At 48.5% G+C, this 16,588-nt stretch overlaps 1 protein-coding gene across 2 annotated transcripts; it reads left to right on the forward strand.

The window, feature by feature from the left end:
• The first annotated feature begins 306 nt into the window (after nt 1-306).
• On the forward strand, nt 307-15,923 carry CHMP7 (charged multivesicular body protein 7). 2 transcript variants are annotated; one of them, XM_032144058.2, is made up of 10 exons: nt 307-1,043; nt 3,256-3,427; nt 9,275-9,460; nt 10,479-10,612; nt 12,055-12,103; nt 12,352-12,471; nt 12,754-12,852; nt 13,088-13,148; nt 13,967-14,146; nt 14,362-15,923. In XM_032144058.2, the coding sequence occupies exons 1-10, from the start codon at nt 745-747 to the stop codon at nt 14,421-14,423; spliced, it is 1,362 nt and encodes a 453-aa protein (XP_031999949.1). In that variant the 5' UTR covers nt 307-744; the 3' UTR covers nt 14,424-15,923. The 2 variants fall into 2 exon arrangements, with proteins under 2 accessions (XP_031999949.1, XP_031999950.1); XM_032144059.2 differs by lacking the exon at nt 13,088-13,148 and having other exon boundaries at nt 680-1,043; nt 14,362-14,412.
• The last annotated feature ends 665 nt before the right edge of the window (nt 15,924-16,588 follow it).

The raw sequence follows: 16,588 nt of genomic DNA on the forward strand, positions 1-16,588 counted from the left end.
GGATCTGCAGTAATGTCCCTTATTTCATTTCTGATATTGACCATTTGTTTTTTCTCTTTGTTAGCCAGGCTAGAGGTTAATCAATTTCATTGACCTTTTCAAAAAATCAGCTTCAGGTTTTGTTGATATTCTTTTGATTTTGTTTTCAATTTCATTGATTTCTGATTTTTATTATTTTTTCTCTTCTGTTTAATTTGAACTTAATTTGTTCTTCTTATAGATTCCCAAGGTGGAATCTTAGGTTATTTTAGATCTTTCTTCTTTTCTGGTTTGTGCATTCATTGATACAAATTTCCCTCTATACAGAGATTCACGGATCCATCCGAGTGGTCCGGGCACCACTGGCGCCCCTCTGCGGCTATTCCCCAGTTCCATTTTCTGAAGCCACAGGTCAGAAGCCGCTGTAGAATGCCTTGCCGAACTCCAGGATCTTGAACGGGGCGTAAGGCGCAGCTACCTGCCGCGCAGGCGCAAGCCTTTCTTTCCGCACAAAGACCGTGGGAGGAGGGGTCGGCGCAAGCGCTCGGTGTCGCTCTTGAAAAGAACATCATCCTGCCTGCTGGCTTGCGGAGCGCAGCGCAACGCATGCGCCTTGAAGATTTACGGAACTTATTTCACGTTCAGGGCGGCGGTGACGTGTGAACGAGAAGGAGGTGGTCAAGGAACGGAAGCCGGGAGGGAACTAGGGCGGAAGCGGACCAGGGCCAGGCTTGTGTTAGGAGCCTTGCCGGGGCTGGGGTTCCGATGTGGTCCCCGGAGCGGGAGGCCGAGGCCCCGGCCGGGGGAGACCCGGCGGGCCTACTGCCCCCCGAGTGGGAGGAGGACGAGGAGCGCATGTCCTTCCTGTTCTCTGCTTTCAAGAGGAGTCGCGAGGTGAACAGCACCGACTGGGACAGCAAGATGGGCTTCTGGGCGCCGTTGGTGCTGAGCCACAGCCGCCGCCAGGGGGTGGTGCGCCTGCGTCTGCGGGACTTGCAGGAGGCCTTTCAGCGCAAGGGGAGCGTCCCGCTGGGGCTGGCCACGGTGCTGCAGGACCTGCTGCGGTGAGGGGCGGGCCGGGGCCAGGGCCGCGAGGGCGGGCGGGGGCAGCTCTCCGAGGGCCGGGCCCTGGTCCTGTTCTCTGCACAGCGCACTGCGCCCAGCCCAGTGTCTGGCCCAGGGAAGGCATTCAGTGTGTGTTCAGAAGGCGAAGAAGGAAAATAAGGAGGCTGTGCTAGGGAGGCTTGGAGGGAGAGGAAGAGGGGATCTGGGGGAAGATTGGGGGGCGGGGATAGTCCGATTAGATGAGTTCCAGAGAAGCTAGCCTAACAGAGGTGACAGTGATTTGCCTGGACTGGGACCCCGTTATGTTGTTGTTTCGTAAGGGCCTCCAAATTTGAATGGCCCGTGGAGCAGAAGGTCTAAGAGATAGGATTCATTAACCTAGGGAAGGTCAGAGCTAGAAAGCGGGCATTCGTGGGGAAGAGGCCTGTAGGCATCTTGCCAACAACCCCTGGCACAGCTCATGCGTCTGGCTTGTCCTTGGCACAGGCTTTTTGGAGCAGAGAGGATGTGAAGGAGAATGAGGGCTTTGCTGAGTATCTGGGTGCCCTTAAAAGGTCTGTAGGAGATACGTGTGCGACAGGTGCAGTGTTTTGGCGGTATCTGAGGGTAACATTAATAACTAATATATGTACAGTACTTCCCAGCATGCAGATACTTTGCATGCACCATTTGACCCACTCAGCGGTCTTGTGGTGAGGTGATAGAATTATCCTCAGCAGACAGAAGAGGAAACTGAGTTTCAGGGAGATCAAGTGACTTACCCAGAGTTACACAGCTAGTTAAAGGTGATACCGGGACTGGATCCCTGGTCTTTGGATAAGTCATTTGCACTTCAGTGTACTTATAATTCTGAGACCAGCCTAGCATGATACCTCTCTCAGTTAAGGAAGGAGAAAGTCAACTCTGCTGTTTTTTGTTTGTCTTTTTTTTTTTTTTTTTCAGTTTGCTGCTCTTTCTGATTAAGAGATCTCCCTTCTCTACTTTTGTTCCCGGTACCTTCCCATTGGACTGGACATTGATATTGCCCAGGATGGTCTCGAACTCCTGGACTCAAGCGATCCTCCCACCTCAGCCTCCGATAGTGTTAGGATTACAGGCGTTGAGCCATTGCACCTGGCCAACAAGGCTTTCTGAGATTGCATGCAGTGGAAACAGTTTTCGTTCATGCCTGAAGTAGGGAACAGGAGAAACAGTAGTTGAAGAAGTCAGTGAGGGATGAGACCAGAATGGGCCTCCTTACTGTAGAAGGGTGATGATCTTCCACTTCCAGTCAAGACACTTTAATACCTCTGTGGTATTAAAGTCTCTTTTCCTGAGTGCGAGTGCTGCTCCACTGAAGCTTCGTGGTGCTTGCGTGGGTCCTGAAGAATTTCTGAGGGTGATACTTCTCCACAGAGGCGACGTGACATAGTATTAATATTAAAAGTAATGTCAAAAACCACAATTACTTTTGCACCAACCTAACAGATTAACAGCTTTTTGCTTGAGGGCCAGCTGGCCTAGGCCTGAATCCTGGCTCTGCCATTTGCTGAATTATGTGGCCCTGCACAAATTTTATGCTGTCTTTAACAATCAGTTTGACGAATTCTAAAATGGTGATGATAATTGTACCTAGGTTTATTGTGAGGATTTGAAGAGATATTCCTTATATAGCCTTCAGCATAGTGACTGGCCCGCGGCAAGCATTTAATAAATTGAGCTGCTGTTACTGTTACCAGCACCACGAAATAGTTACGTCGTATCTTCACCCTTGCCTTGGAAGGGCAAGAAGTCCTTCTCTGTGCATCTTTGTTTTCTTCCTTATGTCTTGCACTCGACAGTGATTTCATTTTAATGTTTTGAGCACCAATTGTAAAAGGAGATCTCACCCAAGGCCCAGAAGCCGCCTGTGTTTCTGTTGTCTTAGTGGAGCACTTGCCTTTTGGTTCCAGACCTATCATGGTGTAGATTTGGCCTCTCTGCTTACCTTCTGAGTCCCTCAGTTTTCTCATTCGTTAAAATGCTCATAACACCGCCTCCCATGCAGAGGTGTTGTGACGCTTAGAGCTGGAGTATAAACAGTGCTGTGTGTCGTTGGCACAGTGTAGGTGCTTAACAAATGGTCATGATGATGATGATAAAATTCCTCTTTTAGGGTAAAGGAGGAGCTGGAGACTGGAATGGGACATTGCATTAAGTGCTACTACACGCCCTTCTTTTTCTTCCCTGCAGTCGAGGGGAGCTGCAGCGGGAGTCAGACTTCATGGCCAGTGTAGACAGCAGCTGGATCTCCTGGGGGGTCGGGGTCTTCCTGCTGAAGCCTCTCAAGTGGACTCTTTCTAACATGCTGGGAGATAATAAGGTTCCAGCTGAGGAGGTCCTTGTCGCTGTGGAGCTGTTGAAGGTGGGTACTCAGAAGGGGATGTCTGGGTGTCACTTGGTGTGATCACAGCATCCTCCACGTCCCTTGTGTGTGTTCTTGAAAAAAGACTGTCTCTTTTTTTACATGGTGACTGTGTTGATAACTGAGTTTATCTGCCCTCCCTTGTACTTGCGCTTTATATATATATTCATTAGTGGCACTTGTACATTTCAAGGGTTAGCCTTTGTCTGGGAATTTTCAGTAACAGTGGATTATTTTCTAGTATCTGTAGGGATTAATGTTAAGCATCAGTTTAGGAAATGCTTTGCCTTCTGTAGTTTACTGACGAGGGTTTCTTGGGATTCCTGAGGACCTTGTGGCTTTCAGCATTGCCACTCTAAACTGGCCCACTCACCTCCACTTTCCTACTTTGTGACCATGCCCTTTCCCCTTCCAGCTTTCTGATGGCCTGCCTTCTGCTGCACGTGCTCTTCTCCCTCGAAGAGGCCACTGGGGCCATGGTCCCATCTTAGCTTCCTGGTCAGTCAGCCTCCTCCCGGCCTGCCTTTCCCACAGCCTTGAATGCATGGCTCATTGTTCCACTCCCTTCCTCAGCAACACCCTCAGCTCCTTTGCATCTCCTTTGCAACACCAGGAGACTCCCAGCAAATCCATAGCCCTCGATCAGCCACATGGGGTTTACCACCCCTGCTGGAGAAAACCACTTGTCATCAGACTGCGGTCCCCTTCATGATCCCCAGCTGTGGGAGGCCCTCAGGGCCACACCATAGCCTTATTTTTCTTTCTCTCTGTCCCCTCACACGCTCATTCCATCCTGTGTCCTCTTTGCTCTCTGCGGGCACTTCACTGAGAAGGTAGACTCAGGATTCCTGAGGCAGCCTACAGTTTTCTGTCCTCTCACCCCAAGCCTGACTTCCTCAGAGCCCACCTCCTTCTGTGCTCAGAGTGTAGTGTCCTTCCTCTGCCCCTCGTCTGCTCTGTGTCTGCCCTGCCACTCTTGTCCCTTTGTCCCATCGGCTGGCCTCTTGCCTGGTATGTTCCATCTCACTCTCAGCCTGTAAACCCAAACCCACTCAATGCTTTTCCGAACACCGACTGTCTCTTTCGTGGTACCTGGGCCCTGCCTAGTGACTGCTGTTTCCTTCTCAACCTACCTGTGGTGCATACGTCACCACTTCCTACCTCCCATTCACTCTGTCACCCGGTGCAGACCTGCTTCAACCACCCCCTCCACCCAGACTGCTGTGGATGGGGTGATAGGGGCCTTTCTGTGTGTGTGTGTGTGTGTGTGTGTGTGTGTGTGTGTGTGTGTGTGTTGACTGAGCACCTGGTGACCAAAGGACATTGCAGAGAGTAGTTACTTTTTGAAATTCACAGACCAAGCCTGACCTCAGGGCCCTTGCATAGCCCTAGAGGCTTCACACAGCTGGAGCCAGCCCAGAATCCCCACCCCTCACCCCAAGAGAAGCACCCATTTCTCTTCACCTTGAGAGACTCCAGCCCACTCTGTCTGAGATTGAGGAAGAAGTCTCCAAAATCTGCCAATCTCTCCCTGTCCCCCAGGATCGTTGACTAAGCAGCCCACATTTTCTTCAGGGCAGCCCCTCTGCTCCATCTGCACCCCTTCCCTGCACCCACGCAGTTATTCCCCTGCCCAGTGGCCTGGTCTCCAGGGCTCAGTCAAGGTCCCCGCAAAGACTGCAGGATGGTTTGGGTGGTTCTGGGCCAAGCTCAGGTCCTCTCTGCGGTCTTTCTCTCATCTCACATTGTCCTCCAGCCTGGGGCAGAGGAGAGGTAGACCCATGGATCCCCACAGGTGAGATTTATACTGGCAAACAAAGCCTGCTCTTGAGGTAAATTTTTTTTCCCAAGTCCAGACAGAGAAACAGCCAGTAACTTTTTACTTTTGGATGATACTGAAAAATACAAAAAAGCAAAAATTGTCCATTATTTTGTTATTTAAAAAAATACAAAGAAATGAAAGTTTTCTTTCTGTTCATCCAACTTCTCTCTCTTTGGGTATTCTCTTCCCATTTGTGTGAGAGTGTGTGAGTGTGTATGTTTACAGACTTATGTTTCCTTAATGGCTTTGTCAACTCTAGTTCTTCCTGAAAATCTTATTCACTTGTTTCTTGTCTGTCTTTCCTACTAGAAGGGAACAGTGCCATGGGCCCTGGGACCCTGGGAGCAGTGCCTGATACCTGGTAGACAGTCAATAAATACCTGTTGAGTGAGTGAATACACACGCACAGACACATGTGTACACGTCACTCCATTTTTTTCTAGAAATGGAATTGGTGTGCACCCCGCTTTGTTTTCTTTCCACTGCATTATATCAGGTGCCTCTTTCCAGGCCCTACACGGTATGGATTTACTTGATTCTTTTTGATGCCTGCATGATAATCTATCGGTGTGCCACAATTTATGCAACAGGTGCTCCACAGATGGACATTTAAGTCATTCCAATTTCTCTCTCCATTTTTCCATTACAAAAAAATGCCACTTGTGCAGAGATCTATGTACTTCTCCCTTTATTTTTATGGAATTGATTTTTGGAAATGCATACGTGCCTTTTAAATTTTAACAAAAATTGCCAAACTACTTTTCAAAAGTTAGTAATAAGTTGTACTTTCATCAAGACTGTATTAGGGAGTCCAGTCCCCCACATCCTTGTCAGCACTGGATGACATCAGTCTTTTAAATCTTGCCAACTTATTGGGAAAAAAAAGATACGTCCTGTTTGTGAATTGAGCATTTTTTTCACGTGTGTACTAGCCATTTACATATCCCCTTCTGTGAATTGTCTGTTTATATCCTTTCCCGTTTTGTATTGTGTTATCTTTTTTTTTTTTTTTTGTGATGGAGTTTGTCACCCAGGCTGGAGTGCAGTGGCACGATCTCCGCTCACTGCAAGCTCCACCTCTCAGGTTCATGCCATTCTCCTGCTTCAGCCTCCCAAGCAGCTGGGACTACAGGCACCGCCACCACGCCCGGCTAATTTTTTGTATTTTTAGTAGAGATGGGGTTTCACCATGTTAGCCAGGATGGTCTCGATCTCCTGACCTCGTGATCTGCCTGCCTTGGCCTCCCAAAGTGCTGGGATTACAGGCGTGAGCCACTGCGCCTGGCCTTATTGTGTTATCTTTTATGTTAATCTGTATTCTTTATGTATTAGAGATAGATATATATATTTAGTATTAAGGATGTAAATATTGTTTCCCAGTCTGTTGCTTGCTTAATTTTTATTTATGATGTCTTTTACCATATAGAAGGTTTCATATTTCTGTAGTCAGATCTCTCAGACTTTTCTGTATGGCTATTGAATTTCAGGTCTTGTTTAGGAAGGCATCTTCTGACTCAAACTTAATTTATTACTTTTTACTTTAATTTTTTCCGTTTACATTTCCTTCAATACTTATTTTTGTGTATGTGGTGGGGAAAAGCTGTATTTTCTTCCAAATGGATAGCCAGTTGTCTCAGTATCTTTTCTTGATGTCGTATAACATTAATTTATTTATGTGTGGTTACTGTGCAGTTACTGCAGTAGTTGCATATCTGGTAGGGCAGTCGAATCAATGAAAACTCGATGTCTGTGTCTTCTTAGGCTCTTTTCCACCCTTTGACACTGTTGACGAGTCGCTTCTTGAAGTGTCCAATTTCCTTGAATTTGTTTACATGACGCTGCAAGTTCTCCTTGGTTCCCCCAAAGCAGTCCTTCTGTCTCTCTTTTGTGGCTTCCTTCACTTCCTAAACAATGGTCTTCCTTCGGCTTATTACTTTCCGCCCTGAATGTCCTTGGGATCTTTGCTGTGGATATGCTGAGGACTTTCAACATTGTATCGCTGTCCTGCCGTCTCCTTTGAGTTTCAGATTTGTATATCCACTTATATGCTATATACATATTCTTGGATATCGCGCAGACATTTATTTATTTATTTATTTATTTATTTATTTATTTATTTATTTATAGATGGAGTCTTGCTCTGTTGCCCAGGCTGGAGTGCAGTGGCGCAATCTCGGCTCACTGCACCCTCCGCCTCCTGGGTTCAAGCGATTCTCCTGCCTCAGCCTCTCAAGTAGCTGGGTTCACAGGCGCTGCCACCACGGCCAGCTAATTTTTTGTATTTTTTTTAGTGGAGATGGGGTTTCACCCTGTTGGCCAGGCTGGTCTCAAACTCCTGACCTCAGGTGATCCACCCACCTTGGCCTCCCAAAGTGCTGGGATTACAGGCGTGAGCCACCGTGCCCAGCCTCTCTCAGACATCTTAAACATCATATTCAAGGTGGGATATTTTGTCTTTCCTTTAAACTAGGCTTTTCCTCCTGAATTTTTTCCTATTAATAGCATCACATCCACCAGTCACTCAATCCATAGTGACTTTCCACTAGACTTTCTCCTCCAACCCTATATCCAGTTACCAGTGTTATCTTCTGACTTTGGTTTGTCTCCACCACTCCTCTTTCTGTGTTTATTATTCAAATAGTCTGTTGTTCAGCCCCACATAATCTCTTGTGTAAATGGTCTCCTTGCCTCTAATCTTAACTCTACAATCCATCCTCTCCCAATTGGCAGTTAGCTTTCTGTTAATCTAGCCATGTCAGTTTCCTTCAGTGACCACCCACCATCTACAGAATAAAGGATCATCATAAGATATTACACTTTCTATAATATAGGAGTGCTTCTCTCTGTCCTTTCCCCTCTACATTTGTACACGTGCCACACTGACCCACCCTTCTATGCTCATGTTCCTCTCTCTTCCCGAGATACCCCTTTCACCTCTTCACCTAGGAACTTGCTCACTCTTCAGAATTCTGCTCAGCTTTTTTTTTTGTTTTCAAGAAATCCTGAATCCCCAGGCAGTCCTTCCCTATATTTTCATAGCATCCCATACACACCTCAGTCTTTCTTGTTTCTGGTAGTTATTTCCATGTATGAGCGAAATGGTGACATTATTTCTTGGAACTTATATTTCTTAGTCTTGTCACTAATCTTATCCCATCTGTTTATCATGTACTTTTCTTTGTTTTTTGTTTTGTTTTGAGACAGAGTTTTGCTCTTGTCGCCCAGGCTGGAGTGCAGTGGCGCGATCTTGGCTCACTGCAACCTCCGCCTCCCAGGTTCAAGCGATTCTCCTGCCTCAACCTCCCAAGTAGCTGGGATTACAGGTGCCCGCCATCACACCCAGCTAATTTTTTTTCATTTTTAATAAAGACGGGGTTTTGCCATGTTGGCCAGGCTGATCTCGAACTCCTGACCTCAGGTGATCCGCCTGCCTCAGCCTCCCAAAGTGCTGGGATTATTACAGGCATGAGCCGCCACGCCTGGCCCTTTTCCCTTAAGACTTTTTACAGACTCAATAATGTTTGTATTTGCAGTATAGCCAATCGGCAGGAAAATGGAGAGACTACAATTGGAAGGGAATTAGATATCGTTTCATCCACCCTCTTCAGAGAATGATACTGAAGACTAGTGAGGCTGTGACTGGCCCAAGGTCACCCAGGCTAGGCTGGAAATCAGGCCTCGGCTCTCATTCACAGCTGTTCTACCTCACCTCACCTCGTCAGTCTTCCCTTGGGAAACCACAGGCCAGGGAGAGGCAGGAGTGTAAAATCCCCAATGGGTGTGCAGCGCAGAGCTGGCTCCCAGCATCTCATGTGCCTCATTTCATATGGAGTCACCAAACTTTCCTCCAAGGCTTAAAAACACAGATCCTTCCTCCTTTTTGAAAAGCTGCTACTTTGGGGAGGATGGGATTGGGATTCCCAGGTGCTTGCCTTGTGTGATCATAGTTTTGAAACTCAGGGTCAGGGTCCCTGCATCCTGTGGCAGTGGCCAGGGCCTGTCAGCCAATATCGCCTTTCCCACAGGAAAAGGCTGAGGAGGTGTATCGTCTGTATCAGAACTCGCCCCTCTCCTCCCACCCCGTGGTGGCCCTGTCAGAGCTTAGCACCCTCTGTGCTAACTCCTGCCCAGATGAGAGGACCTTCTACTTGGTGTTGCTGCAGCTGCAGAAGGAGAAGAGAGTCACAGTCCTCGAGCAGAACGGGGAGAAGGTATGGAGGCTCATCTGTTCATTCACTGACTCAGCAGTGATTGATTAAGTACATACAGTAGTGACCCCTTATCTCAGATTTTGCTTTCCAGAGTTTCGGTAACCTGCCGTCAACCACGGTCCAAAAATAATAAGTGGAAAATTCCAAACATTAACAGTTCCATAGATTTCAGTTGTGCACTGTTCTGAGTAGTGTGATGGGACCTCGTAGTATCCCGCCTGTATGTGCATCCCTGCTTTGTCCAGCGTCTCCCCGCCTGAGTCACTTAGGAGTCGTCTCAGTGATCAGATCAACTGTACGGCATTGCAGTGGTTGTGTTCAAGCCACTCTTACCGTACTTTTTTTTTGAGATGGAGTCTTGCTCTGTCGCCCAGCAATGGCGCAGTCTGAGCTTACTGCAGCCTCCGCCTCCTGGGTTCAAGCGATTCTTCTGCCTCAACCTCCCGAGTAGCTGGAATTACAGGTGTGTGCCACGGCGCCTGGCTAATTTTTGTATTTTTAGTAGAGAAGGGGTTTCACCAGTTGGCCAGGCTGTCTTGAACTCCTGACCTCAAGTGATCTGCCTGCCTCGGCCTACCAGAGTGCTAGGATTACAGGTGTAAACCACCATGCCTGGCCTATTGTACTTAATAATGGCCCCAGAGCACAAGAGCGGTGGTGCTGGCAGTCCACATTTACCAAAGAGAAGCTGTCAAGTGCTTCCTTTAAGTGAAAAGGTAAAAGTTCTGGACTAAATAAGGAAGACAAAATATCATTTGCTGAGGTCGCTAGGATCTACAGTAAGAATGGATCTTGTATAGGAAAAACTGTGAAGAAGGAAAAATGTTTACATAGCTATATGTATAGGGTTCAATATTCTCTGAGGATTCAGGCATCCGCAGGGGGTTCCATTCACTGGAACGTATCCCCCATGGATAAGGGGGGCCTGCTGTTCTCATATGCCCACCATCAACACGCTTGCTTGGGAATTTCTCAGCCTTTGTGGTAGCAGCAGTAGTAATATCTCCCTGTCCCTCAGATTGTGAAGTTTGCCCGAGGGCCACATGCCAAGGTTTCTCCAGTCAATGACGTAGATGTCGGGGTGTACCAGCTGATGCAGAGTGAACAGCTTCTCTCGCGCAAAGTGGAGTCCTTATCCCAGGAAGCAGAGAGGTAACTTTTAACCCTGAACTGAACCTCCTCCCCACTGTAGCTGGCCCCCAGAGCCAGCAAAATGTTAGTATATGTGGGCTTTTAAAAATAGGTGGGTTTTTTTTGTTTGTTTTTTGTTTTTTAGCTAATTACAAAAGTACTCACTGCTCAATGCAGAAATCATGGAAAGCACAGAATATCACAAAAGAGAAAAAAAATGAGGCCTCTTTTTTTTTTTTTTTTTTTCTGAGACGGAGTCTCGCTGTGTCGCCCAGGCTGGAGTGCAGTGGCGCGATCTCGGCTCACTGCAAGCTCCGCCTCCTGGGTTCACGCCATTGTCCTGCCCCAGCCTCCCCAGTAGCTGGGACTACAGGCACCCGCCACCACACCTGTCTAATTTTTTTGTATTTTTAGTAGAGACGGGGTTTCGCCATGTTAGCCAGGATGGTCTGAATCTCCTGACCTCATGATCCACCCGCCTCGGCCTCCCAAAGTGCTGGGATTACAGGCGTGAGCCACCGTGCCTGGCCTTTTTTTTTTTTTTTTTTTCCTCAATTGAGACAGGGTCTTGCACTGTCCCCCAGGCTAGAGAGCAGTGACACGATCTTAGCTCACTGCAGTCTAACTCCTGGGCTCAAGCAATCTTCCCGCCTTAGCCTTCTGAGTAGCTGGGACCACAAGTGCGCACCACCATGCCTGGGTAATTTTTAAATTTTTCGTTGAGATGGGGTCTCACCATGTTGGCCAGGCTGGTCTCACACTCCTCGGCGCAAGCAAGCCTCCCACCTCAGCCTCCCAAAGTGCTGGGATTACTGGGGTGAGCCACTGTGCCCAGCTGAAAACATGAGTCTTAATGCTTCCTCCACAGACGATGACTGTGAATGTTACGTTTATGCTTATCCTTGCCAGTGTCCATTCAACTAATATTTATTGAGCCAGGCATTGTCTTAGGGAATGGGGATATAGCCGTGGACAAGACAGGTCCCTGCCTTTGCGGAGGTCTTTCTGAGGGGCTCTTCCCCTGCCCTTCCCCCTGAATGACTGTACAAGGAATCCCTAATAAAGACACACACTCTGGCAGGAGGACACAGACATTGAAGTCTGTCTTCCAGTTGGGAAAGCCTAGCCTTGTTGGAAGGCAGAGGATATGTCCGAGGTCATTGTTGGTGTTAACAATTCGTTCCCTGTCTCCCCAAAATGGGAAGACGTGTATGATGTGCCCTGTTTGCATGTTCTGTCCTTGTGGGTTGAAAAAGGTTATCCTCAGTCAGCCTGCTTCAGCCTGCCTGTTGACTTGCCACAAGAGTTTTTGCCGTCAGCATCATTTTTCTTGCCGCTGGGTAGAGTGGGTTTAGTCTTCAGATTTAAAACCACCTTAACTGAGTGCTGCTTTCAGGGACCCCTTGGGACCCTGCCTCTCCCATCCTGTGGCACAGTCATCTTATCTGTGCCTTTGTTTCCAGGTGTAAAGAAGAAGCCCGCCGGGCATGCCGAGCCGGAAAGAAGCAGCTGGTGAGTTCTTGTCTCCTCCAGCCCCATAGCAGTGCCCCAGGCAGGCCTGGAGTGATGCCCAGCAGTTTAGAGAGCAGCCTGCTGGGTTTTTGAGGGGAACAGAGTCTGCAGGGGACCCAGGCACCACAGCTTATTTTACAGACGGGAGGGAAGAAGGCTGGGATGGCCTTAGCGTCTGGGAAGGGCTGTCTTCCTCTTCCCCTTTGGCCTGCCCAGTTCAGCACTGACCTAAGTCTCCATGCCCCCAGGCACTGAGGTCTCTCAAGGCCAAGCAACGGACAGAGAAGCGCATCGAGGCCTTGCATGCCAAGCTGGACACTGTTCAAGGCATCCTGGACCGGATCTATGCCTCCCAGACAGATCAAATGGTAGTCATTCCCCTGTACTCCAGCACTCGGCTGGTCTCTCCATGTGTGTTGGTCACTTGCAGCTTTGGCTTCGCTGTTTGGAGGATCCCTGGGTTCTTTCGGGATGTGGCTGGGGTTGCCTTTGCCTTTCCAGTCGGGAGGTTTGGCCTCAGTGGGTATAGGGTAAATCGAGCTTGGGTGCCAAAAAAGAAACCCCAAAGCTGCCTTTTGGAGTTGAAACAATATTGTATGTATTTTGCCAAATGTCTGTCATTTGCACTGATAGCTTTGCTTTGTCTTTAGGTTTTTAATGCCTACCAGGCTGGGGTAGGAGCGCTCAAACTCTCCATGAAGGATGTCACAGTGGAGAAGGCAGAGAGCCTCGTGGATCAGATCCAAGAGGTACAGAAAGGGGCCAGGGAGGGACACACACAGAAGGAAGTGACGGAGGACAGATTTGACTTCATTGCACATCCTCTTCAACGAAACTTGACTTGTGACCTTGTGAACTTGAGGAAGCTTTCCTTGATTCTCACTTGGGGCAGGATTGCTTTGTAACCGTAGGTATTTTCCACCAAAGACTGAGATGCTCAGAGCCACCATGCCTAGCTCAGGGCTTTGCACTTGTCTCTTACAGCTCTGTGACACCCAGGATGAAGTTTCTCAGACTCTGGCTGGTGGGGTAACAAATGGCTTAGGTGAGTGGACAAGGTGGTTATTTTAATTTTGATTCATCTTTTTTCAGATGGAGTCTCACTCTGTCACCTAGGCTGGAGTGCAGTGACGCATTCTCGGCTCACTGCAACCTCTGCCTCCTGGGTTCAAGCGATTCTCCTGTCTCAGCCTCCTGAGTAGCTGGGATTATAGGCGCACACACACCATGCCTGGCTAGTTTTTGTATTTTTAGTAGAAATGGGGTTTCACCATGTTGGTCAGGCTGGTCTCGAACTCCTGACCTCATGATCTGCCGGCCTTGGCCTCCCAAAGTGCTGGGATTACAGGCGTGAGCCACCACACCCGGGCCAAGGTGATCGTTTCTTCCTTTCATCCTGGAAGACTTCGCTTCCCTGTGCTGTGATGAGTTTGACGGTAGATTTGCTTTTCCGGGTGCAGGCAGGCCTCTCCTAGCCTGTCCTCCCTGGGGCTCATCTGCGGGAGCAATCAGGGAATTGCCATTTCCTCCTTGACAGCCGTGCTCGTGACCCATCTGTGCTCCGGCATTCCTCATTCACAAGGCTTCTGACTGGAGGATCCTCTTCCAAGGGAAAGGGGAATCAGGGTCAGGACCATGGGGTTAACAGAATACACCTCCTTGGTGACTTAGCTCAGAGTGTGGAAGAAGCATCTCTGCTTGAAGCTACCCTCAGTTTCCTGACTTCCAGGATTTTTTTTTAATCTGCAAGGAGGCCTGGCATCTTTTGTAAAGCTAAGCGAGGTTTTGATAACCTCAGTCCTGTACTCATTAATGCATTTCTCCCTGGAGTTTATGCATCTTTATGTTGTCTTTTCTTTCCAGATTTTGACAGTGAAGAACTGGAGAAGGAATTGGACAGCCTCCTTCAGGATACCACCAAAGAACCTTTGGATCTGCCTGACAACCCCCGCAATAGGCATTTTACCAACAGTGTGCCTAACCCTAGGATCTCAGATGCTGAACTTGAAGCTGAACTTGAGAAACTGTCCTTATCAGAGGGAGGTATGGAGCTGTTTTCCAAGGCCTCTGGCGGGCATGTGGACTTCTGGCTGACAGAGTTGATGGGCCCAAGCCCAATTACTCAATTTGCCAGAGTACCAGAGCCCTGTAGGGAGTTGAGGGTTTGTTTATATTAAGACTCAGTCTCTTAAACACTGGAATGCCTTCATCTTCAAGATTTTCCTGTTATAGTGTTCAGTCATTTCTTTGCCTTGCAGGTTTGGTCCCAAGCAGTAAATCTCCGAAAAGGCAGTTGGAACCGACTCTAAAGCCATTGTAGGACCCTCAAGTGAAGGACCCTCATGTAAAAGACAGACCAGGCTTGCTGGGTGTGTACATAGTTATTTAAACAAGAAACTCTCAGAATGTGTTTGGAAGAGGAGGAAGGAGAACCACTGATTTTATCTGGATGCTACTACTTAACTACAGGACAGATAGAATTTCTGGAAGCGATGCTCCAAAGGCTTGCTCCCAGCTGTATCATGGACCTGCCTTCTCATCTTTATAGTGCCACAATTTATACAGTCCTGTGTCTGACCTGTCATTTCATAGCCTGCAGTTCTTGCCATTGGCACACTTAGGTTTGTCTTCACCCACCAGCTTCGTTCCAGCCCATGAAGGGGAAAGATTTGCAGCTTTGCCAAATCTGAATCAGTTCCCACTTCCCCCTGCGGTTTTTTAGAGGGATTTATCCCGTCGCTAATATCAGTTAAATAACTTATTCCTGTCCCACTTGATTTCACTGGTAAGAGAAGAATGAGAATGAAATACTTCAAGGTTTTATTTGAGGAGACTTAGCTGCCATTTTATGGAGAAACATGTAGTATAAAAGGTTTTTCTCTCGGGTCATTTGTCAAAATTCTCCAGGTGTTCAGAGAAAGAGGTCGCCCCAAGTGGCCCAGAGTCGTAACAGTCCGGAGGGGCTGGTGTGGCCGGTGGGCACTGCCTCTTCATCTTTTGGAGCAGGAGGTCTGCCGGTGGGGGAAAGGCTTCTTCCGAGGCTTCTGCACTCGCCTGGGAAGAGGCCCAGTCACTACAGGACCTTGAGATGTCCAGACCCCTTATGCTTTTCTAAAGAGGCAAAATTGTTGCCTTGGCCCCATCATGGAATAACTTAAAAATACATATCTATCTTCTAGAACAAGCCACACAACAACACACCTCCCCTCCTTGAGCCTGGCACACAGCACCGGGCTCTCTGAATTTGGAAAGCATTTCACTTTGTGGCCTACTGCTCGGGGCAGGGGGGCTGAGCCAGGATGTGCAATAGAAGCAGGGTCTGTGCCCTCTGCCGGGAGCTGCCCGGGCCACCCATGGACCTGTCCTGCTTCCTGCAGTCCCTGCTCCCTGCCTCCTTTGAGGGACTGGGGAGCGTGGGGTAGGGGGACAGAGGGGAAAGGGTCTGAATGCTCTGGCAGTGGCGAGAAGAGACGATCGCCACACTGCCACTCTGCTGCCCAGCCACCACGATTTCTGCCTGGAGCCCTTTGCCCTGTCCCTGCTGCCTGAGGTGGCGTAGAGCAGAGGAGAAGAATTTGCTCCAGGCCAGGAGCACAAATCATTGTTCAGTGAATTTCTCTCCAACTCGACCTTGGTAAACGGAAATGTTGGGGGTGAAGAGAAACAATCACTATTTTTTTTCTTTTTTATCTGGTAAATAATTAAAAGAAAAACTGAACACTTGTCCCGTCTCCTCTTTAGGTTGTATCAGGTGTCTTGTTCCATGGTGCGTCCCCACGCTTCCAGCTTCTGCACGCTTTGGTTCTTTCTCTTAAGGCCACAAGAGAATATGGAGAGCCTGATGGTGTGAGCTTTGAGCTGCAGCAGCTGCTGCTCCATCCAAGTGGCTGCTCACACTGAGCTCTCCTGGGGAGGACTCATTCTTTGAATGGCTTCCCTGGTATTAGCAGTGTGCCATTGCTACTGTTTTCCATTGCCTGGACTCTATAAGTGGCCTAATTTCTTCTGCCCATGTGATTGTATCATATTTTAGTCTGGCACTGGTATTTCTCAGCCTCTCCTCCAGGGATGGTGTTTGTCACGCCCTGTGAGGGAGATGGGCTTTGAGGCTGAGAGCAGCATTAGGAACAGGCTAAAAATTGGCCGCAGCACTAGGTCTGCAGCTCCAGGTAAGTCAGAGGTGAACTGGCCAGGAAAAGGTGGTGAGAGCAGCGGCTCAGAAAGCCCTGGGAGAATCTAAAGGACCTGGTGAGAAGGGTGAGAGGGACTGGGGCTCACAGGCCCTGTGGAAGAGAGGGCAGAACCGCTGTTCCATTCCTTCTGCTGGAAAGAAGTGGCCTGGACCTGGTGAGCCTTGTTCATCTGATTTAAGGTTACTTTTTCTTTTGCTGTCCTGAGCCACTGAAGAATCCTTGTTAAATGATCCAGACTTATTCTCTGCTGTGCTACAGGAAATTAAAAGGAGCTGTTGAGTCTGCTTGGAGC

This window comes from Hylobates moloch, unplaced genomic scaffold (assembly GCF_009828535.3).
Source record: "Hylobates moloch isolate HMO894 unplaced genomic scaffold, HMol_V3 SCAFFOLD_22, whole genome shotgun sequence".
Classification (NCBI taxonomy): Eukaryota; Metazoa; Chordata; class Mammalia; order Primates; family Hylobatidae; genus Hylobates; species Hylobates moloch.

Excerpts from the sequence above, each read along its gene's own strand:
- CHMP7 (XM_032144058.2), top strand. The coding sequence starts at position 745 with ATGTGGTCCCCGGAGCGGGAGGCCGAGGCCCCGGCCGGGGGAGACCCG. Across the intron at positions 3,428-9,274 it reads TCGCTGTGGAGCTGTTGAAG|GAAAAGGCTGAGGAGGTGTA; the intron begins GTGGGTACTCAG and ends CCTTTCCCACAG. Across the intron at positions 12,104-12,351 it reads GAGCCGGAAAGAAGCAGCTG|GCACTGAGGTCTCTCAAGGC; the intron begins GTGAGTTCTTGT and ends CCATGCCCCCAG.